The sequence below is a fragment of the Anser brachyrhynchus genome (assembly GCF_964034855.1).
Source record: "Anser brachyrhynchus genome assembly, chromosome: 19".
In the NCBI taxonomy this organism is placed as follows: domain Eukaryota; kingdom Metazoa; phylum Chordata; class Aves; order Anseriformes; family Anatidae; genus Anser; species Anser brachyrhynchus.
Genome location: NC_137712.1, coordinates 2700371 through 2723388, shown reverse-complemented (window position 1 = coordinate 2723388; position 23018 = coordinate 2700371). Strand labels below are relative to the sequence as shown.

General features: G+C 40.9%; 2 protein-coding genes across 3 annotated transcripts in view; one reads left to right on the top strand and one right to left on the bottom strand.

Moving 5' to 3' along the window:
• Window positions 1-205: 205 nt before the first annotated feature.
• STOM (stomatin) lies at window positions 206-12392 on the bottom strand. Of its 2 annotated transcripts, none has more exons than XM_080562054.1 (7): window positions 12269-12392; window positions 7061-7164; window positions 6088-6160; window positions 5080-5162; window positions 2034-2237; window positions 1378-1512; window positions 206-656 (listed from the first exon to the last, which is right to left on the bottom strand). In XM_080562054.1, exons 1-7 carry the CDS (start codon window positions 12315-12317, stop codon window positions 462-464), a joined length of 843 nt encoding a protein of 280 aa, XP_080418180.1. In that variant the 5' UTR covers window positions 12318-12392; the 3' UTR covers window positions 206-461. The 2 variants fall into 2 exon arrangements, with proteins under 2 accessions (XP_080418180.1, XP_080418179.1); XM_080562053.1 differs by lacking the exon at window positions 12269-12392 and adding an exon at window positions 11522-11609.
• Window positions 12393-12427: 35 nt separating this feature from the next.
• The window catches only part of DAB2IP (DAB2 interacting protein), a 224554-nt gene continuing 213963 nt past the window's right edge, over window positions 12428-23018 (top strand). Inside the window, exons 1-2 of the mRNA XM_080562025.1 lie at window positions 12428-12568; window positions 13003-13100. The gene's annotated coding sequence lies outside the window, so the exon portion shown is untranslated. The remainder of the gene's footprint in view (window positions 12569-13002; window positions 13101-23018) is intronic.

Here is a 23018-nt window from a genome sequence, read left to right as displayed (position 1 = left end):
CTAAGAGAGTGCAGTTAAAGCTGTTTCACTTCCTTTACAGGACTACAGACCCTTTTATTAAAAGGAATACTTCTCTTTCCAAGTGTTGGATCACCTCCCCATCTTCACCACAAATGGTTTTATATACTTGTTGAAAATAGCATTATAGAATAGATTATAGCATAATATCCTATAACAGATTATAGGATATAGTTTTCTCATCTAGTATAGTATGGATACATGTTTATTTAAGATCACAACCTGCTTTTACTAACTTGGAGAGATTTTCAGTTTCAAGTATTTTTATTGTCCATATTCACAAACATTGCATATGCATTTTATCACACAGTATAACAACAAAAGGGTTCCTCAACAAATCCCCTCTGCTAACATTGCCTTAAGCTGTAACACACAGACAATTCAGTGCTGCAAACATTCACTGTAGCAAAAGAAAAAGAATTCCTTCTTCTCACTGTATCTCTCTAGCCTTTTGCGCTTACGATGCCCATCAGCATGTCTATGGGCAATGGAAAGATGATGGTGGAGTTCTTTTCTGCAGCAATGGTGGTCAAAGTCTGCAAGTAGCGCAGCTGAAGGGCAGCGGGTGACTCTGTGATAACCATGGATGCCTCTTTCAGGGCCCTGGAAGCATTCATTTCACCCTCAGCTGCAATTACCTGTAAATGGAATTAATTAAATGGAATTAATTCTGACAGAATGATAAACTATAAGTTTGCCAGATGACTTCAGCCTTAAGTCATAAATAAAAGATATCGCTTATCACTTTGATCAAGTGACCTCCCCTTACTGTCTTCTTTCACTGGTTCTGCCTTTTCTCTCCCTTAGATATAAGCTACTTCTGTTTGCCTTCAAGGCCCTGTATGCCTCTTTTCCATTCCATTTACAAAAATTGGCAGTGTTAAGTCCTGAAAATGCAACATGTTGAATTTGTTGTATTTTCAGAAAATCCCTGCTTTTGTGCTTCTTTCAGCACTGCCTCCTAAAAACAGAACGTACTCCTCATACATCTCTCTGAAAAGGGCTTGACAGATGAATAGCGTGGTTCTTTACTGGGGAAATACCTTTTTATTCCCTCATTATTTTTAAATATGTGCTCATTAGGAACAGATATGCGGTCGTGCATTTCTTTACAAGCAAGGCTCTTCTGCATTAGGACAATATATTCTGAGTATTTGTAAAGGACAGCTAGATAGGTGAATAGCACTTTTAACAGGTAAGTTACTGAAGTTATTGGTGCACGTCAGTGCTCAAAGTTGTTCTGTTTAAGATGTGGTCTCGGAGTGTAGTAAAGAATTGGAATAACATTAAGTTATTTATGAAGGAAAAAGATACATATATATATAAAATAAATCCAAGCCCTCATATTGATGTTATTACCTTAGCTCTTGCCTCCCGGGCAGCTTCTGCTTCTGCAGCCATTGCTCTCTGCAGCTGTACAGGTAATTTCACATCCTTGATCTCCACACGTTCCACCTTAATGCCCCAATCATTTGTTGCGTCATCAAGCGTAACCTATTTAAAGTATGACAATTAACTTAAGCCATCTACCTGGCTGCAAACAAATGTCCAAATTTGAAGAAAGACTATCAAGCCAAATGAACTGTATGAGAATTCCTAGACTGTCTATTTAATGATTTTAGTATTTATGGTATGCTTTGATAACTGTAAAAGCATAACTGTTCTAAACAACTACTTAAAGCAGAGCTTTATGAAAGGAATTGAAAAAGCTTTACGAAAGGAAGTCTGTGGTGTAATTTCCTTCAACAGCAGAGTATAACAATCCAGAAAACGCTTCCTCTCATGAATTCCTCATTCCCATTTATTAGCCCCACTGGTCCATTATTCTTGTACTCACTCATTTCTATTAGACTGAATGCCATCCCAATAGTTGTTGATAGGGTTTTGCCTAAAGCTCCAAATCAAAACTTGGCTTATCACTTACAAGGTAAAAAAAAATCCCGACATGTAAGTTATCCATGGGATTACTGCATAACTGATTGCGTAATGGATTGCTTAGATAAAGTTGCTCATACCTGCATGCTGTGTGCAATTTCTTCACGATCAGAGAGAATCTGAGAGAGGTTTTTGGTCCCCAGAACATTCCTCAAGGTAGTCTGTGCTAAAAGACGCGTGGCTGAGCCAGCATTTGTGACATTTGCTACAGCAAGGGTAGCGTTCTGAACTCTGTAATAAACCACTCCATCTACACTAACTGTCACAGAGTCCTTGGTCAAGATCTAAAAAGCAATGGGAGAAGCATATAATAATTAAGCATATACTTATTGAACATAATGATAATTACAGATTTGTTTTACTGGGTAAATGCCTACTTTTTTCCAGGGTAAAGCAATTATCATAAAACCCATAGGTCTTATACATGTATGGTACATATAAACATGTCTACATACCGAGGCACAAACCTTCCCGCATAGCTCTGTCAAGCTAAGACTAAATATGGTAATGGAACACTCCTCACTGAAAAATGAATTCCATTAATTTTGCCCTTATGTTTTTTCAAACTCAATTGTTCAAACTCAGAGGGATTTGCAACTCATAAGAAACAAACAAACAAAAAATCCAGGAATAATTTGCATCAGAACACACATGCTTTTACCTGGGCAATTTTAACCTGTTACGCTGAAACTAACAATGTATCATATCCAGGTAGCAAAAAAAAAAAAAAAAAAAAAAAATATATATATAAAAGTAAACAAAAACCACAACCAAAAACCACCCCATTTCAGTGAGGCTTATAATACCAAGTGTATAAAAGTGGCAGATTGTAGAGGAACACAAGAGGTATGCATAATGTAGGACCACGCTAACAGGCTCCAAGAACATTAGCAATCCAAAAGTTATTTTGTTTAAATGCAGAGAGAGAAATATTGGACCATTTCATTCAAAAAGTGTTCAAGCACTCTAGTTAAGACCACACCCTAGAAACATTTTTGAGAGGGGCTCATTTTATGTTTCTGTACAGGGAACAATAGGCCAGTAAGTATCATTCCAAATATAGGATATATGAGATTTTTACTTGTATTTAACTTCAGTCACAAGACTGAAGATTTAGCAGGCGCATTTGTGCAGGTGTGTCAGCTTACAAAACAAGGGCAAAACAGGCAACCTGTTTAAAAAGTAGGTGAGGGAAGAGGAAGTGTATTCTGAAGTGTATTCTGTTTACTTCTGAAAGGAAGAGCACAAATGAGAGTTTCCCGTTCTACAGGTGTGACCGCAGCTGAAGGCAATTCAGTGATTATTCCACAGGGACAGCCAATGACAGAGACTCTAACACCGCAGTGACCCTGTAAGTTAGTTTATTGAATCGCAAAAGCTTTGTAAATGAAAGATGTCAGTGTATCACAGAGCCCAGGGAAACAAAGGGCCACACCCATGAGATATTTTAGAAAACACTGTAAGGTTTGACTGAATTATGTCTAGCTACTTACAACGTTGTTTTTGCCTGCCCAAAAGCAATACATTTCAGCTGCATAGCTGTCAGCCTTAGTTCTATATTTCATCAGAAACGTTTTTATCTAGCAGTTCATTTCCCTTCTTGGAGGTGCTTCTGATTGAAATGCCACCTTATATTACTAAATGATAAGTGGTGATATGTGGTGATTTCTAGACAAGTTGTAGAGAAAAATCAAACTTGTGAATATTCTCAGAGCTAGATTCAAGTGATTTACTGAATTTAGCACCTGTATGTTAAACAAAAGATGTACATGCACAGATAAAGACAGATATTACTGACAGTTTAAAAGAGGGTACGTGATAAAGAAGCTATTGTTAATATTAATTATATTTTAGAGTTTAGTTAGAAAGATACTGAAATAATGCACATGGCCATGAGAAGAGGTGTTCTAATTCCATGTTAGAAGATTAGGATCTTGTTATTTGACAAGAGAGGGGGGAGTGCGATACTTAACCTTCAAGAGTTACCAGTTTTGTGCTTCCACAATCTATGTTAGCAGGCTTTTCATAATAGCATGTGAAAACAAAGAATGAGTAGCGTGGACAGAAATCATGTACAAATAAAAATATATTTTTGCTTTCACCTACTGAAAACAAGCAAACCTGAACCCCAAGCATAATTTAATCAAGTCAAAAGAAAAAACGTAGAACTTCACTAATGGTACATCTGCAGCTGCAAGCACATTATGCCTGCCATTGATTAGGTTTCTACCAATTACCCTTTCGAGTATGCTATGACAGCTGCCATCTGTCTAAATCTACAACTAATGATGAGAAATAAACTGGCTGGCAAACACGACAGGAAACAGATGCACCAGACAGGTTGCGTCAAGTATCTTTGTCTTGCAAAACATACCAGATACATAGAGGATACAGTTATAACAGAAACATACAATTGTTCAATGACATTTTTAGAAGGCTAGTTTTTTGTTCTTTTGCTATCTGTTGGCATCACTTAGTTCAGCTAGCTCGCTGCTATTCAGAGATCCTGCTATGAGATTAAGATGTCCAAGTAACAACAGACAAGAAATTACGAGAAACTTTTTGTACTTTAAAGCCTCCAAACTGGAAGATACCAGATGACATTAGGTGTAGTACACCTTCATATGTTCCTGTATGTAGCAGGACACAGAAGCAGCGCATACACAAAACCCATGTAAGAGAGTGGACCATCACCTTAAGTTTCTATTATTAGCTTTTGGCAATAATTTCATGCCATTATTTTAGCTACTTCATACAACTAGATTAATTGGCAAAGAAAAGATCACTGCTTCTTTTGGAAGTCATTCAGATTGCGCAGAAATGACTAGAGAATGCTGCGTGAAGTCTGTTAGTCCTGATTCTAAACCTCTCCCATTCTAGCTCTTAGGCAGTATTAAGTTATCTTATTTGCTCCTTAGAGGACAGCATAATTTGTTTTCTTTCAGGGATCTTCTCTCATGGCCTTTAGTAATACCACTTAACACGTATTCTTTGCAATACATTTTCCTTGTACAAAATAGAAGCAAGAAATCTACATGAAAACTACATGCTACCCAATACTGAGAGGAGGAAAGGAAAAACAAAGGAAAAACATTTTAGCAGGTACAAAGGCAATTGCAAACATACCTCTTGGGGTGGAATATCAAAAGAGACGGTCCTCATATCGACTTTGATGAAGCTGTCTGTGCAGGGCAGGACAAAAAACAAACCTGTACAAAAAGATCCATTGGACAGGATGCAAAAATGGGTCATTAAAATAGATGGCACTAGCTACAGAAATAAGCTTCAGTCCAGCCACTGTAGCTGTATAGCCCTCTTCATAATGAGCTCAGCAGCATGTTCACTAGTGGCTTTCATGCCAGGATAAGATTTTAAGAAAAATATGCTGAGAAGCTTTAATTTATTCAGCTCTAACTTATTTAAAGAGCTTTAACATTTTGAAAAAGAAAAGCAACAACAAAACCCCCAAAAACCAACCCAACCCAAAAACTAAACAAAAAACAACAGACCTGTTAAGAGCTACTTTTCAAACCTTGTCCCACATAGTTACTTGTGGGGCCTAATTCTGGCAGGCAGAAACTATCAACCTCCTTTTGTTCTGGTGGATCACTATTTCTTCAACATTACAGCACTATGAAAATATCCCAAAATCTAGATTAAAATGAAGGAAGAAGTTATTGCCCCTTTCAATCACTTTGAGCATCAGGAGCAATAGCTGAAAAACAAATTCTTTCTCATGATAATTTCTAATACACACAGAAAACTTTTCAAAATTAACATATAGTTTAATTGCTTCTATTTCTTTTGAAGAATGCTATGGCTTTCAAACCATTTGGGCTTTAACTGAAATGCAAAACTTTTGTTTTTAAGATGGCACACTTGATGCTATTATTCCTCACTTGATATTCTGTGATTTTAATTCTACTTGAAGGCCATGCATTAACTAAGGAGATCTGGGTAAGGCTCACAGATAATTAATTAACTACCTTCCCTGTATAAATATCCGATCTTGTCACTGAAGTTACAAAATGCTTGAGAAACCCATTCACCAGTCTAACTCCATGTCTCCAGACAGCTATTATTTTGCCAATGACTCAATTAGAACAAATATTAAGAACGCTCTCCAGGACATACCCGGTCCCTTTGCTCCGCCTTTTAAGATGCGTCCAAGTCTGAAGATGATGGCTCGCTCATATTCCTTTACAACCTGTAATAAATAGTTGGATGTCATGCAGGAGTTTCCAGAAGCCGTATCATGGATTACAAACCAAATATACACCAGCCTAAGACAGTCTTAAGTCTCTTATCTAATATGCATCACATTTCATTTCTATACTGGGTGCTTTTGAGAGTTTTAGCCTAACCCTTACTTTCAAAAAGCAAACAGAAAAAGGAACAATAAGAAAAATATTCCAGAAGAAATATTCTTCAGACTATAGCACCATCTGTCAATAGCAGAAGCAACAACACTTCATGTGGGCAAGACCAAGCACTGAAAGCAGCCATCAGGAATATCCTGGCAACAGGAAAACAAAGCACAGTAGATGTGACCCAGCAGAGATTGTCCAATTCTAATTCTGATGGGGTATTTTGGGGAAAACAAAGCAGGAGTTATTCCCTCAGGTCTGGAAACATCAAGCTCGAGGTGATCACAATGACACATTCTCTAAGAATCTGTCACGTACACCCATGCATATATATGCACATATTTATATACTTCATATGTACACACACACACATATATAGACATCTTAAAACTAAAAAACAACAAAAAAACAAGAAAACAACAAACAAACAAACAAAAAACAACCCTCCAAGAGTAATTATGAGTTCTTACAAATTATTCTGATATCCCAACTAGCTTATATACAAATGACAACTGGGTAGACATAGTAAAGATGCCCGTGCAAAAATCATTTTGACTAAGCGCTGTAATAGCACTTTTTGATTTGAAGATTAACAAACAGAAATGTTTCTGCTATAGTCCAAGACAGAATAGATTCATTTATTTTTAAAATAAATAAATATAATAGTGAACAATAATAACCACTGGGAAGCAACTGTATTGCTTGAAGTTTTAATCCAACTTAGCAGTGGAAAATTTTACCTTGATGCACATCCAGATCGATATGGGAAATGTAACAAGGGTGAAAATATAAGAAATGATCACCAGAATCCATCCACACACACCAAGGCCAGCATTGGAGTCATCTGGAAGAAAAGAGCAGAAATTTTCAGAGTTTTAAAACAAAGAGTGCTTGCTAAGGAGAGCACCTACGCTGGGATATTTACTTTGAACAGTCCTTGAAGTAAGTCACTGCTAACACTACTCCTATGGCCAAACTCATTAGTTTTAGATCAAGTCAAATTAAAAGCCAAATTCTGCTTTCATTTGCACTGCTCTCAAGTCGCGCAAGGTAGCAGAAGGCAGGATGCGGTTAAAGTCACATTTATGCAGAATTAAGTATGCACTTTCACACCCACACCTGGAGCTAACAGATATCAATACAGGCTCTCAAATGCTTCCTTCTTCCTCAGCATTCTCTAGCAGAATGACATACAGGCAGCAGTAGAAATCCTGTTCCTTTAGCAGCTAAAGAAGTCAGAGCAACACTTGCTTCATAATAAGTGAGCTTAAAATACCCTGTGGCCCAACAGGACATTTAAAATTTGGTTTATATTCCAATTGCCATAGATGCAGATCTGAGAAAACCTGCATTCTCAGTATTGCTTGATCTAGGAAGTAGGATAAGAGGTAGTGAAAGACTACCTGAACGTGAAATAAGGTCTCTGTAAAACATTTCTTGTCCAAAGACTCCTATTGCTTAGAAAATAGGCATGCTGGTGCTCTGTCGTGAATGACACCAACTGAAGGTACTTCTAGAAGCACCAAAGAACAAGAGCTAGTGGTATCAAATACTATACAGCTAAAAAAAGCAACATGCCATGACTTGTTGTCAAGCATTCATGAAGCTATAGGAAGTTTCCCTTCCTGCCAGTTAAGACTCCTAACAGGCTGCCAGGAGCCCACTGCCAAGGGGCGACATCCCAGGGTGAAACACGCAACGCTCACATTCCTGCTACGCAGATACTGACATCCATCGCTCTCACCCCAGCTGCTAAAAAGCCAAAGGTACACTGCCAAGAAATACCTGCAAAGCTCAGAAACACACAGTTCACATTTAGATGAAAGAAAGTTGCTTTGGGGTCACTCTTCCCAATTTTGCTGAACTGTAAATACACCTTTACAGTGCTGCAGGTCCGTGATCATTATCCTAACTTGATCAACACCACAGAAGGTGTGGAGTCGTTATCTACTGCACTGCATTCAGCGGCTTGCTTAGCACAAAAATTGCATTAAAGAATCTGCAAGTTTCTGTTTAGTTCTACCTGGAATTATACAATAAATTCTGCCCTGTACTCACCAGAAACAATTAAAATTCAATTTCTCCAACAAAACTTGCCAACGGTAAGAAATAAGTCAGTCTCCAAGTCTCTACCCTAACAGTTATTCTGGGCAGAACCCATTTTGTTATAAAGCAAGATCTTGACTTTGAAAAATTCTAACAATTCCAGTTACAGGCATAAGCACTTTGTGGTGCCCACAATTGAATTCAGCCTTGGATAAAGAGGGAAGTGAGACAGATGAGTCATAAGATAACCCTGAAAGCAAAGAATAGCGTATGCTTTGCAAATTCAGATCCACAACATTTGACTGAAGTTACAGAAGTCATCAAAATAACTGGGAACCGATATCAAAGTTTCCATTCCTCTTTTCCGCAGATTGTGCGCCCTTCTGCCATTGAGCCCTTCAAGTAAGCCAGAATATGGAAGTGGTGAAGAGTAACTTTTGTCTCACGTGGTATCTTCAACTCGACGAAGTTACTCAGACCTGAAGGCCACAGGTATCTTATCTCTAATTCGTATCCCTTTCACATGTCAGTGTAATAACCCTCAAGGAGGCATGTCATATTGTGTGTGGAAAGTTACCTAAAGATACTGCCCTGCAATTTCCTGTTACGGAATGGAAATGCCAGATTAGAGGAGTCATTTCCAGGTCTTCTGAGAAAGCCACAGCAATGCATTACCTGGGTTACTTCACCGCGATACGTATTGTATAGGTAGCTGTCAGCATTAAGCAACGTCTGAAAACTCACTACTGAAGGGAAAATTACCTCTAACTTTGCAACAAGGTATTAGCTAACCTAAAACCATAAAAAAAGTCCACATTGATTAAGGAAGAAAAGTTTTCCTCTCTCTTTCATTTACTAACTTGCATAAACCTAAAGGAGCTGAGGATCCTGCTTCAGTTCTACTCTACAGCTTAACATCAAAGCTTCACCACACCAATTATCTGCTCTTACTTGAACCACACAGTTAAAAAAAGTATTTGTACATTTGCTTCCCTGATGCACCCAAAGGTGGAAGTTACAATTCAAATACTGTACAATTTCAAGATCTCAAGTAAGCACATTTTATTGAGCAAAAATAATTGTCCAATCAGCCGGTATATTTCACAACATGTGAAACGCTGTCTCATGAAAAACTGCATGAAATACAGGAAGCATGTTTGGAATCTATGCAATGAGCTTATTATTGCCATTTTTGAACATCTCATGCGTGGGATCTGGATAACTTCAGCAACTGGCCACTTGTCGGACACTCTCAGTCAGACCCATCGACACAGCACTCTACCTAGCAGCAAGTTCAACAGCACCGAAATGAGACTGACAGACGGTGCAGGTGGAACGCACAGCCTCAGCTGCATCTCTTGCGCATGATACGTATCCCTGATCACCCAACCTGCTGAAAAAAAAGAAAGATTTTGCACAACGCAAAGTGCTGGCTTACAGCAGACTTCCTCCCAGCCCTCCTTCGCTTTTTGCTTTCACCCATTCCATACAGGCACCCTTCAGTGGAGATAAAATGTGTCTTTGTTTTGGCAGGCAGTGACAAGGAACAGCTCGGGGAGCTGCTCTTTTCATAAAATGCCTGTAAAACAACTACAGAACTACTGAAGACAGACTTGCAGTGTATTTTGTGATCCCGAGGCAAAGCAACAATAAAAAGGCCTGTCTAATTTCTTAGCTGCATCTGTAGAATTCAAGATCAGCTAAAGAGAGCCAGAATGAGAAATAAGGAAAATTGGTTTTGTAGTGAGAGTTCTGCTTGGGAACGCTAGAAAACTGGGTTCTGCTTCTTGACACACTCCCTATGTGAGATTTCTGATACTGTTATATGATTAAACTCATAAAGGGGAGATACAATTTACTCCTTCCAAGGGGAAAAAAAAAAAGAAAAAAGAAAAAACCACATTATTCAACATCACAAAGTCCTTTTTTTTTTTTAACTTCCAGTGACTCTAGCTTCTCAACTTGTCTTCTTTCCTGCTTGATTCTCCCAAGTGCTGAGCACTATCATATGCCCCACAGCTTCACTTCAAATGTTATCCACTTCTTCCAGACTCTAACAATAGTCTTGCTCTTTTGCTATCAAGATACTCAAAACTCAGACCTGAATTTAATCAAAGAATCTTATTTGTGGACAGTCTGCAATAAATTATGTATATCTTTAAGAAATAAACCACAAGGTAAAAAAAAAAAAGAAAAATATTTTAATTGAATTAGCCTTGGACCCCTTTAAGGCTGACTGGAACAGTTACTGCTGCTGTAACCAGGAATCATCACTTAGCTCATCAAACAGTATTAGCAATTTATAACAAACAATTAGTGCCAGGAACTGAGATGAAAGGGCGAAGTTCTACTACTACTGCTTTAGGTGTGGCATGCCCTTCACTGGAGATCTATTCTCTTCTGCAGAAACTGAACACACACAAACTGAACAAAGGCATCCCTGTCCAATCGCAAGAATGTGTACGACTGGGTTGCCTGGGGAGGTGGTGGAGTCACCGTCCCCGGGGTGTTCAAGGGAAGGTTGGACCTGTTGCTTAGGGGTCTAGTGGATCTAGTGGTCTAGTGGGTGATAGCGGGGTAGGGGGACTGTTGGACCTGAGGTCTTTTCCAACCTTAATGATTGTACGACTCCCAGATACTGTGGTGGGAAAGGACCTTCCTCCGCAGCCGTGGAAACACGCCACCAGACTTACAACAGAACGCACGCAGGAAATGAACTGGACTGAACACAGGGCTTGTAGCGCCAGATGGGCACTTCCACTTTCACGCTGCTACTCTGAAATCCAGGGCAATATGAGAATGACTCAGTACTGTTATTACATGACGGTTATTCCAAGGTTTGCTAATTAGCAAACAGTGACTGCTACTTTCAATGAGAACTAAGCAGGTTTTTTTCAGAGCATTTAAAAGCTTTTCACAAGGAAAACAGCCAAAATCATTATGTCTCATTAACTGAAATTACGTCTATTGCCTACTTGCTCTGTAGATACTTTATCATGACAAAAATAATTGCTGGCCAGCCTTAGCCTCCAGAACAACACAGCACACCACAGCGCCACAGAAGAAACACCGGTAGCAAGGCAAGGAAGGGCTGGCAGAGCCCACATGAGGCTAGGGTCAGAGCAACCGCTGTTTGGTATTAATAACCAACATACCTACGGAATGAAATGCAAGTCCTCTGCACGGATACGAGAACAAAACGTGTGCCATCAGGCACCGGGCCCACATAGATCTACGGTTATTTATACAACAACGCGGACTGGCTAGCCAAAGCCGTTGTACGTAGGGGGATCTCACACATGTGCGTCCTTCTCCAGTTGCAGCTGACAAAAGTTAAACTAATTCACCACTCTTCAGCAGTCTGCTCGTGAACACCACGAAAATAACAGGAAAACGCTCCAGCTTTCGGTGAGAGAAACCACCAGTTGCATAATTTGAGCGCAACACCTGCGAGACAACATCATTTAGCACACCGACACCTGACCGTGCCATAAAAACGCTACTGTTTGGGGTTTTTTTTGCTTCCCTGAAGCGCAAGTTCAGTGCAGTGCAGAGGGTTTACTGACAGTGTAAACAGGCCGTCCCCAGGCCCTCTGGGGCTCCTCGGGGACCGCGGCTGCCGGCTCCGCTCCCGTGTGCCCGCTCCGCTTCGTGCCTCGGCGACCCGAGCCCCGCTGAGGGGAGCCGGGAGGGGGCTGCGGGAGGGCGCGGGGCCGCCCGGGCTGAGGGGAGCGGGGGCTGCCCCGGGGCGGCGAGGCTCTTCTGAGCCGCTAACTTCGGCCTGCGAACTTCGCTCAGCGACAAACGGGGGGAAAAAAAAAAAAGTAAAATCATAATAAAAAAATCGAAGCAGAAAACCGAAAGGGGGCCGCGCTCCCCTACCGCCGCCGCCCCGCAGTTACCTCGATGCCGCGGCGCCTTGGGCACCGACCCCATCTCGCAGTCCGCCATGGCCGTTGCCGCCTCCCCTCAGCCGCTGGCCCGGGCACCCCCGGTCCCGTCCCGCCCCGTCCCGCCCTGTCCCGGGGGTGGCCGCCACCTGGGTGGGGCCGCGGCGCGTTCGATGGCTGCCGTTGGGCCGCGCGCTGCCGCCTCAGCGCCGCTCTCCGGTGCTGCGAGGGGCCGGGTGGCACCGACCCCGGCCCCCGAGCCCTGGTACCCCGCCCGGCCGTCCCTCAGAGGCAGGGAGCGGGGGAACTGAGGTGTGAGGCAGGGAGATGAACGGCCCCGGGAGGCAGGGGTGTGAGGGCAGGGGGAGCCGTGAGGAAAGGGGGTGTCCTGAGGGGTGGGCGCTGCGGGAGGAGGAAGGTTTGAGCCTGGCCTCGCATTCAGGTTGAGGTGGGAATGGGAGCCCTTGGTTCTTAGCAGGTAAAGGTGGGTCTCGCGTGAGAGGAAGAGTTGGGAGTAGCGTGCAAATTCATGGGTTTTTGCTTTTAACCGCTCGGTTTAAGGAGTTATATGCTGGTGCGTTCCGTGTGTCTTTCTGAGGCCCTGCTGAAGTGGGTGTCCAAAATGAGGAGGGAATTAAAACAGCCCTGAAGCAAATAACCGTTTCTGAGAAACACACCTCAAGTTTCAGGCATTACTGCAGTTCTGACCTGTGTCAGGACACTGACGGTTTCCTGACCTATTGCAGGACGCTGGTGGCGAGTTTGCAGCTTGAGTCCCCTTTCTGAAGACACCAAAGCTGTGATCCCTGCTGCTCTCCCGCAAGGCTCATCCCACAGGAACAAGGTGTGTGTAGAAACATGTCGTTACACATAATGATCTTGCATACCAGCAGTCCCAAGAAAGCTCATAATATTATAAGGAAGATGAGAGTGTCAGCATTTTTTTCTCTCTAGTTTGCTGACCTTAGGGTCTTCTGGCAAATACTGCTTAGAATGCCTCAGAATGATAAAGGAGGAAGGATGTTCTTGCAATGGGAGGAACAAGTTCTGTGAGATCATAGAGCAGATGAGCTTTGGTGAACCCTTGTCACCACTGCCAAATTTGGCACTAGAGAAGTCTAAGCTAGTGCCAACAGTAAGATCAGTGCTTTTAAAATTAATATGATTGAGCATTAGAAAATGTGTCCTTCTTGATTTACTTTACTTCAGCAAAGAAAAGGAAGCATCTGTTAATTTGCCCTATCGTTAAACTCAAAAGTCTGCAAATAAAAGGCCTTTTATCCTACATGAAGCTGGTAACCTTACTTCATTTAAAGCTCTAATATCTCAGCAACATGTTGTGTACTTATGTAAAAATTTATGTCGGCATTTTGCTCAAAAAAGAGAAAGCCTTCTGTCTAATTTTAAATAGGCTTTCATTCCATTTCTTTTGCTGTCTTAAGACGTTTGCCAAGAAACTTGGAAAAAACACAGGGTGGTGGTGGGATGTGATACTGTTCTGTGGTTTGTTACTGCCATCTACTGTTTTCTGCTGTGTGCTTCACACAAGTATTTAATGCATTTTAATCAGTCTTCTGTAAATACTGAAGTGAAGAGAAGCGAACAGGATTACTGACAGGTAGGTAGTAACTCAGAAGTGCACACAACAGTGAGGTGAGTCTGTGAATCAGTGTTAAATTAGATGCATTCTGCAGGCAATGAAGGCATGTGAAATACTACCAGACAAAGCCTGAGAATAAAAATATGAAAAAATGCAACCTTTACTGAATAATAGTATCTGAATGTCTTCTATCCTCCTTGTAATTTTTGTTTGAATAAATAAAGGAATTAGAGGATTTGATTTTTGTTTGGCTGGAAGACAACAGTGGAGTTGCAAATTGATTTATTAATCTTTAGGCTTTATGAAGAGAAAAACTTCATTGGATTTTGCCTTTATCATTTCTGTGAGTAATTTTGATTTCAAACACAGAAGTTCCAGTCAACAATAATTCCTCAGTATCATTCTGTCCATTTACATAACATTTTCTTGAATTCTAAGGTGTCTGTAGATGGTTAATTAGAGCATTTGTGTGAGGTGTGTCAGCCTTGGAAACTCCAGTTCTTTGTCTTGTGTGGGCCATAGCTGCAGCTTTCTATTGTCCTTCAAAAGGGAAATATGGTACACAGACATACTGATTGTAGACTGCGTTGTTTGTAAATATGATTTTTGCTTTCTTATGTTGAATAAACTGAGAACGGTATACAAAGCGACCTGTAGATGTCAGCAAGATACTAACCACAGCTACTGCCAATGGTAGTCTTTTTGAAGCATGTATTAAGTGTATTGATTTTTGTCATCCCAGGCTTTTTCTTTTTTTTTTTTTTTAAAGAAACTTTCTTGTAGAAAGGCATTAGTCCATAATTATTATGAAATAATATAAGAGGCTTTTCCCTTCAGTGTCATTGGCTCTTACCTTAAAGAGATGCTGGATGTGGAATGTTTAGTTTACAAACCCCATTTGGAGCTGCTCATACTATGCAGAATTTTATGGGAAAATTTAGTTAAATGTGCACTCTTCTAAGCTCATGAAGTGTTGTGTTGTCAGCTTCCCACAGGAATCACACATAACAATTTGGTAATGAGGTGTGTTATTGTGCTTTTTTTACTGTGTTTTTTCCCAGTTTGCAGTACGTTTTTAGGGACACTTACAGGTGTTGTTTTCCATTGCTGTTTACCATTCAGAGTTTTTAGGAGTGAACTTAATGTTACGTATGTTAGGACATTGACTATATGCTTAGTTATATATGTGTTTAAATACTTTGCTGAATTTTGAATTGGAGCTAGGTCTCTGGAGCACTTCTATTTTACTTCATGTAATGCATTTGCAGTAGGTCTGTCTACATATGCTTTAATTTTATTCTGAAGAACATTAGTTTGAATCAATTTCTCCTAAAACATCTAAAACTAAGCAAAACCACAATACTAATTCAGCCAATATTTCCCACATTGTATAAGTCTGTGTTTCATTTAGTTGCCTATTCTTATATCATGGGATTATTTGTTTTCCGTGGAAACAGAACATTTATATGCTGGAATCAATAATCCCAAAATAGGAATGTGTTAAAATCAGATTTATTTAAACAGAATATTTTTTCCCACGTTAAACAACACATTGTTTAAAATATCCTCGAGTCTGGGAGGTTAATTATCATTATGTTGTTTACACTTACAGAATATATATAAAAGACCACTCAGAGCAAAACTTGTCCTGAGGGAATCGCAGAATCATTAAAGTTGGAAAAGGCCTCCAAGATTCTCTGGTCCAGCTGTCCCCCTCCCACTAATGTCACCCACTAAACCCTGTCCCCAAGCACCACGTTCAGCCTTTCCTTGAACACCCCCAGGGACGGTGACTCCACCACCTCCCTGGGCAACCCATCCCAATGCCTGACTGCTCTTTCTGAGGAGAAATGTCTCCTCATTTCCAGCCTGAACCTCCCCTGGCGCAACTTGAGGCCATTCCCTCCAGTCCTATCACTGGTTATCTGCGAGAAGAGGCCGACCCCCAGCTCCCCACACCTTCCTTTCAGGCAGTTGCAGAGAGCAATGAGGTCTGCCCTGAGCCTCCTCTTCTCCAGCCCAAACCCCCCCAGTTCCCTCAGCCTCTCCTCACAGGACTTGTGGCCCAGGCCCTTCACCAGCTTCGGCGCCCTTCTCTGGCCACACTTCTCTGGCCTCGATGACCTTCTTGTAGTGAGGGGCCCAAAACTGAACCCAGCACCCGAGGTGCAGCCTCACCAGAGCAGAGCACGGGGACATCACCTCCCTGTCCTACTGGCCGCATTATTCCTGACACAAACCAGGATGCTGTTGGCCTTCCTGGCCACCTGGGCACACTGCTGGCTCGTGTTCAGGCGAGCATTGACCAACACCGCCAGATCCTTTTCCTCTGCACAGCTTTCCAGCCACTCTGCCCCAGCCTGTAGTGCTGCATGGGGTTGTTGTGGCCAAACTCACAACATATACAGGAAAGATGAGGCTTGGTGTTGGTGTAAATGTATTGTAACAGGAAGAGGAGCGGGCTGCAGCAGGCTCTCTGCGCTTGTTTTGCTGCTGCTGGCGACATCGAGCTTTGAATCAAAATAATATATAAGACAGTATGCATAGTATTTTTTCTGATGTAGTGTGCTTTCATTATTAAAATATAAAGAAAATCTGATCAGCAAATTATTTAACTGCCAAACTATCTACAAGCATTATAAATATTTCAGAATTCTAGCAAATCCTACAAAAGTACTCCCTTCACATTCTCATATACATCCCATTAAGGGATATTTGGATCCACAAATATAAATCAAAAAAAGTCAAGTTGTCTTTGATGATATTTGCACTAAGAGAATATATTGGATTTTTTGATTTTCTGGAGTATTTCTTATGGTTCAGAGAGGTTGAGGCCTGAGTTTTTGCAACTTGCTGACAGTTTCAGATCCCGTGTCATGGCCCTGGAGCCAGGTTAGAGCAGGCTGTTGCTCCTCACACCTCTCTTGTCTCATCCTTTGTCTGGATGCTGTGCGCAGAGGGATGTAGGAGCCAGCTTTGTTGGTGTGTTGAACTTCCCTTTCAGAAGGAACCATCAGCAGGAAAAAAGAAAAAGTGATGTAACAGTGGGTTTTAACATTTTTAAATAATCCAGCTCCACATTTTCTTAATGTACTGAATGAATATATTTTAAAGCAAGGAAGAGACACTGAAATTTCCCAGTGCTCTCAGATAAGTTTCTTGTGAAACCTTTTTCCTATTCCCTCTGCCATTTCATATGCTAGTTGTGTATGCAAAAGGTTTTACTTGTCATTTCTGGTCTTACCCAGAATTCAGCTGGCGAGGCAGTGCTCTTTTTGAATTTTCAGTATAATGCTTTCTTTGCTTTTGTAGGTTTGGCAAAAGAAAATGTGTGTTTAACAAAACAGAAAAAGCCTTAGGTAATAGGAAAAAAAAAAAAAAAGACCACTAGAACAAGTTGAAGTCATCAAGGTGCCCTTAAAGCAGCAATGGAATGTCACTTTAGTCTTCAAGAAACCCAGCCTCAGAAGAAATCCTCCTGTAGTATGTCACTGAAATTACAAGTTTGTCTCGCAGTCGGATGGCCTGGAGGTTTTGGCACTTGTAGCTACTGCATCGCTAGAATTTAGGAGCAGAGCTGCATTTCCGAGCCACTGGCATGCCTGAAAGAGTTACTTGCAGAATAAGAGAAGATGGTGTTGCTGAAAAAAGGCTATTAGTGTTGCACATTTCAGTCTATTTAACATATATATTTAATAGTTCTGTATTTTAAAATAGAATTATTGTGTAAGATACTGAAAAGATTTCAGGACAAATCTTAATCTGCTGACAAAAGCAGCAAAGCCTCCGAGGACTTCTGTTGCAAATGCGTTTCTGACAGCAGTGATTCAACTGTACTGCATTCGTAAATGAACTGACAGAAACTTTAAGGAAGCAGAGCTAAACATTTGCATTACTTCACTCGGTGTTCTCACAGGAAGTGACTCTGAGCAGAGGGTCAGTGGCAGTAGGATTTGGTGAGTGGTATTAGCCAGGTTGACAGACTGCAGGCCGGTGCAGGTGGCCGTATTTATTCAATACATGCAACCACTATACAAAAGCGGAATGTCTGGTCAGCTGTAGAGGACGTGTAACCTCATCACAGACACAGTTTGTAAACCTGTGGCCTGTAGGAAGGTGGTCTGGGAAATGACTGTAAATTGTTAAGGGATCATCCAAATATCCATGGGTATACAAAATGGGAGAAATACCATGAGCCAAAAGAAGGATTCCATAATACTTGTGTGCTTTTGTAGAAGGAAACATGGGACAACAGCATGCAATATTAGAGTTTTTGGAAAACTTAGGTAGTCAGTTTTACATCTTTTTTTTTTTTTTAACACAAACAGAGCATTTTTTTTAATATATATATAAATATGTTTTAATACAAAATAAGCTCGTGTCAGAATGTTCATAAAATGTCCCAGACCTGCACTCATCATGTGCATGGCATCATTTTTTCCATAGTCAGGGTTCATGTGAAGCTCAAGCATCTATAACAACCTTTGATACAAGATTTTAAGTCAGATGGAACTTGACTGACATTCAGAGATTTCCACAGATTACCAAAAAATATTATTTTTCTGGTTGCTCCCCTGTCCCTGGCAGCTGTTTTTCTCTTGCTTTTTTTTTAAATTTTCCTTTACAAGTCTTTTGTTTAGCGAGGCAGATCCATGCCTCAGATTCACACTGCAATTAGAAATAGTCATACAGGTTTCCACAAATAAAAGCTTATCATCTCAGCACAATGATGACATAGTTCAGATACTATCCTTAGGCTCCGGGGAACTTAAATTCTGATGTCTCAGTCTAGGTGTGGGCGAGTGAAGTCAGCGCCCTTATTCCCCTTCCATACTGCTCCTCCACCTCAGACGTGCGCTGTAATGCTAGCTGAAGTTGAACGTGAGGTGCTTGCTGCGACCGAGCCGTGGCTGAGCTGTGTCTCGCTGTACTTCTGTACTGAAAGTAAGCACAAAGGCCTGGAAGAGCGTTAAATGTAAAAGATCTAATTGATATTTTTGAAAATGTAGTATTAAGTAAAGCGGAAAGTTTATGAACAGGTTTGATAGAGACCCGTGAGACCCATGATGCGTTTCTATGGAAACTACAGTTTAAGGTTTTTATCTGATGAGATTCTAAAAAGAGAACAATCTGTCTCTTTTCTGATTTGGGTAGACAAAGTATAAATACAGCAAAATCAATCGCGAAGTGGTCTTTGGAAAGATAGCTAATGAAGCGCATCAGGATGAGAACTGCTGTGTAAATGTAAGGTGACATTTCTGTCTTAATCATTGCCGTTAATTACATGATTTTGGGGACAGATTGCTGATAAGAAGCTGCAGCTTAGCAGTCAAAATATTTGTGCATGTTTCCATTCAGTTGCTGTTGTTGTTGAATTATCTGATTATTTGTACTTGGTCTGAATGTGAGAGCGTAACACCCTGCTCGCTGTCGGTCATGGGTTGCGGGAATCTCCCGGGTGCGTCTCTGCTGCTTTCCAGCCCTGGCTCCTCACGTTTCTGCTTTCCAGCGTTGGGACTGGCCTGGGCCCGGGCTCTTCTGCGGCAGTGGCTGGGCTGAGCGGCACCTCGTATTCCTCGTGGCGTCAGTGAGACACGCTGGTCGGAGCTGAGGGCTGTGATTCACCAAGGCGTTGTGCTATTTCCGTCCATGCTTCTTGTATGCACTTTGATTTCACTTTCTTAATCAGCACAGATCAGTTCACAGCCACCGAATTCATTACATACAATCTATTCATCCCCCCTTTCTACCAGGGCTTTCGTAATTCACGACGGAGACTGATCCTCACTTAATCAAGTTTTCACCCAAAGTCAGCGGCACCTCATGCCAGCAGTGATTAATTCCTTCACAGCTCCGCAGGCCATACAAATAGCTTCATTATGAAAATAGCATATGGTCACGTGGAGAATTGGCTGAAGCTGAGACGTTTCCGTCTTTGATAGTCTTCTAATATCGACTGCCACAGCAAATGAAATAACATACGTATCTGCGCTCTCATTCTCATGAAGACAAATACTGAACTGAGGATATCTGAATACTGATCTGTAGGGTCTCGTTGCTCTAACACAGAAGGAATCGTACCCTTCTGCGTGGTGGGGGTTGCTTACAAGGCAACAGATGGCTGGAACAAAAGCCCTGAGTCTCGACTCTTACCTTTTGTGTGTGTTGCTCCTTCTGTATGTATTGTACTCTCAGTAGAGCTAAGGTGTCTGTACAGGTTATATTAGCGGAATAAATAAATTTAGAATACAGTATAGCTATGAAGAAAATAGCCTATTTTACTGTATCATATCAACGTGAGCAAATTTCTAAGTAACTTGACCCAAAATGTAAGGGAAACTTTTTTTAAAAAAGCATAAATGAACTTACATTTTTTTCAGTCTCAAGTAGGAAATAACATATTATACCAAAAAAAAAAAAAAAAGGTTTTCCTACAAGCAAATGGAATACTTGAATTTTAGAAAAGCCTTCTTGAGATTTGAAGACCATTGTTACAAATCTAGAACGATGTGGATAGTTAGGGAGGCACTCTAAAAGCCTCTGTGTCTGTGATTTGTCATTGGTTTTAGGGAGACAATTAAAGCCACTGTTGTATTCACACTTCAGTTCCGGAATAGCTTAGCCTGATTAGGAACTCACCTTAGCCCTTAGTTTTACAATAAATACAGATTCTTCCCTGACTTGATGCTTAAATCTAAGAGTAATATAGAAAACAATAGGAATTGGTTTTCAGTTTAAGGACTTCTTTTTTCCCACCTCCTCACAAAACTCGGAGGTGCCTGCGTTATCTTTCCTTTTGCTTTGGCTCTTCATCTTTTATTGAGCTGCATTTCACGTTTGCTGTTCTTTTCCTGTGGGTGATATATGCAATATTGTTTCACAAATATGTGGAAAATGATGCAGAGAGCACTGTTCCCTACAGCAGCTGCCAGGCAACCCCGAAGTTCAGAATTTTTTATTCTGACACAACTTCTTAATATTGGAAGCGAAATGTTTATGCTTAGACGAGTCTGACTTGCTACTGTAAACTTATTGGGTGCAATACACCAGGCATTTGGAGCTGTAGAACAATATAAAAGGATTAATTAATTAGTCTGCAGATAATTTTAAAGATCGTGACAGTGGTTTATTAGGAGAAAAATTTACTGTTTCCATTGCATGAAAGCAGCCAGAAATAGGCTGGTGCCAACAGTTAAACAATGTCTGTAAAATACGGATGTTGCATTAGCTCTATGAGATCGCTTAAGCTAACAGACTGAAATTATCCCTGGGACAGATCCACAGTTCAAAAGGAAGAAGCAAACCCACACGAGCATTGTGCATTCCTGGCTTTCATGACTCCACCCTCAGTTCACTTCTGTACGCCTTCTCCCCAGACTTTAGGATACCTGTCCTGGATTCTAGAAAGTTAAATTGCTGGCAGGGATAAATTATCACAATGATAAATTGGAAGAGATTTTTTTTTCTTCCTTGATTTATAATCTGATTGCCGATACGAGAGTTTAACCAGTCAAACATCCCATATGTTTGTGAAGGTACCAAGGGCCTCAAGTAATTGTAGAGAAAGAAGGAAGCAAGGAGCCGGAGTAGAAAGCATGTGCAAGCTCCCAAACATTAATCTGTGCAGAGTTTGTCTGCTAAATCTTCCTCTGCAATTAGCATCTCGACATGTTAAGACAGACGAAGAAATCTACCAAGTGAGGCAGTTGCTTTTCAAAAGTAATTTGCTCAATTACTTTTGCCAAATCTGTTAAGAAACTCAATAGACCAGAAGTGGAGGTCATGAATTATTTCACGGGCGCTGGAGGAAGCATGAAGGCAAATGTAAAGGTGCAGCAAAGGGTGAAATGGATAGCTGAGGTGTAGTGTGGTACATTTTGTTGCTGTGCAGAGAGAAACAGACCTGCACGAGGATACGTCCTGTGTCGCAGGATGCAAATCGCTTGATGGAAGAGAAGCGGGATTCCTGACATTTGTAGGAAGCAGACTTCATTTTTAAGGAGAGTTTTAGAATTAGGCAATAAAGGCTTTCCTTTCTTGTACTTCTGTGTGCTTTCTAGCTCTGCTGTGAAAGAGGAACCAGTGCCAGATTGCTTTAACAAAAAAAAAAAAAAAGGATTACTGGAAGTCAGATTTAAATGACTGGAAGCAAGGGGGAAAGGGTTAAAGAAGGAATTTACGTTGATTTCAGACACCTACTACAAATCACTGGCAAGGTTGTATTAAGCGTATGGTCACCAGTTTTAGCAATCCCCCGTGCGTTACACCTAGCAGCTCAGACCTTGCCCTTTGATGCAGGGTACAGTTCCTTAGCAGCTAAATCTTGTGTGCTTACCTCAGCGTGGTGTAGGAATGGTGTCTGCGCCATCAGGATGGTTAACTACAAGTCCTGGGTGAGCTGAAGTTGTGACAGTAATTCCAAATATATTGCGTGCAGTGTTTTATAGCAGAACAGGAGAGTTGTAACTAAATGTTTATCCCATGGAGCCAGCAAAACATTATTAGAAAGAAAACAGAAATGATTAAACTGCTGTGGCCTCTGTCTGACTTGGTTGACAAGATCTAGTTGGCTACAAGGTTAGATAAATGTGATGACTATGTTTAAATTACTAGATATGATGATAAAGGAACTTTTTAAGGGAAATGATGTACACAGTAAATCTCACTAATAAAGCACTGCTTCTGGAAGCCCTAACTCAAACTCTTTTTGGAGCTGTCAAGTTGGCTCTTTAGTCAATGACTTTCATTGCTTGCCTCTATGCAGCATTTGTTGGGCAGCTGATTATCTGATAATAGAACAGCTTCCAGGATGCTATGTGAAATAAATACTTTACTCTTATTTCTACTGCTTCAGCAGGACAATTTAATATTGATTACATTTGTTCTTACTAGTTGTAGCTACAGTAATGTGAGGAGGCCCCAAGAAGCTATACGCTAGTGAGATTTTGTCTTGAAGTTCTGTTAAAGATACATTGCTTTGTCTGATTCCCCGCTGGCCTGATTTGTGCCATTTTCTGAGACTTATTTAGAGGAAGCTTTTTTTTTTTCTTTTTTGTGTGTGTGATTATTACTGTTAATTATTTCACTTACAGTAACAAAAGATGGTCTTTGCATTTACAGCGTGAGAGAGGCTTGGTGTGTACATAAACCGGAATGGTCTGA

What these genes read in the sequence shown, in the direction of transcription:
- STOM (XM_080562053.1), bottom strand. Translation starts at nt 11,594, where the DNA reads ATGTGGGCCCGGTGCCTGATGGCACACGTTTTGTTCTCGTATCCGTGC. An exon ending in AAATTGCACACAGCATGCAG is followed by an intron (nt 1,513 to 2,033) that starts GTATGAGCAACT and finishes TACTTTAAATAG; the next exon opens with GTTACGCTTGATGACGCAAC. An exon ending in CCCGGGAGGCAAGAGCTAAG is followed by an intron (nt 657 to 1,377) that starts GTAATAACATCA and finishes TTCCATTTACAG; the next exon opens with GTAATTGCAGCTGAGGGTGA.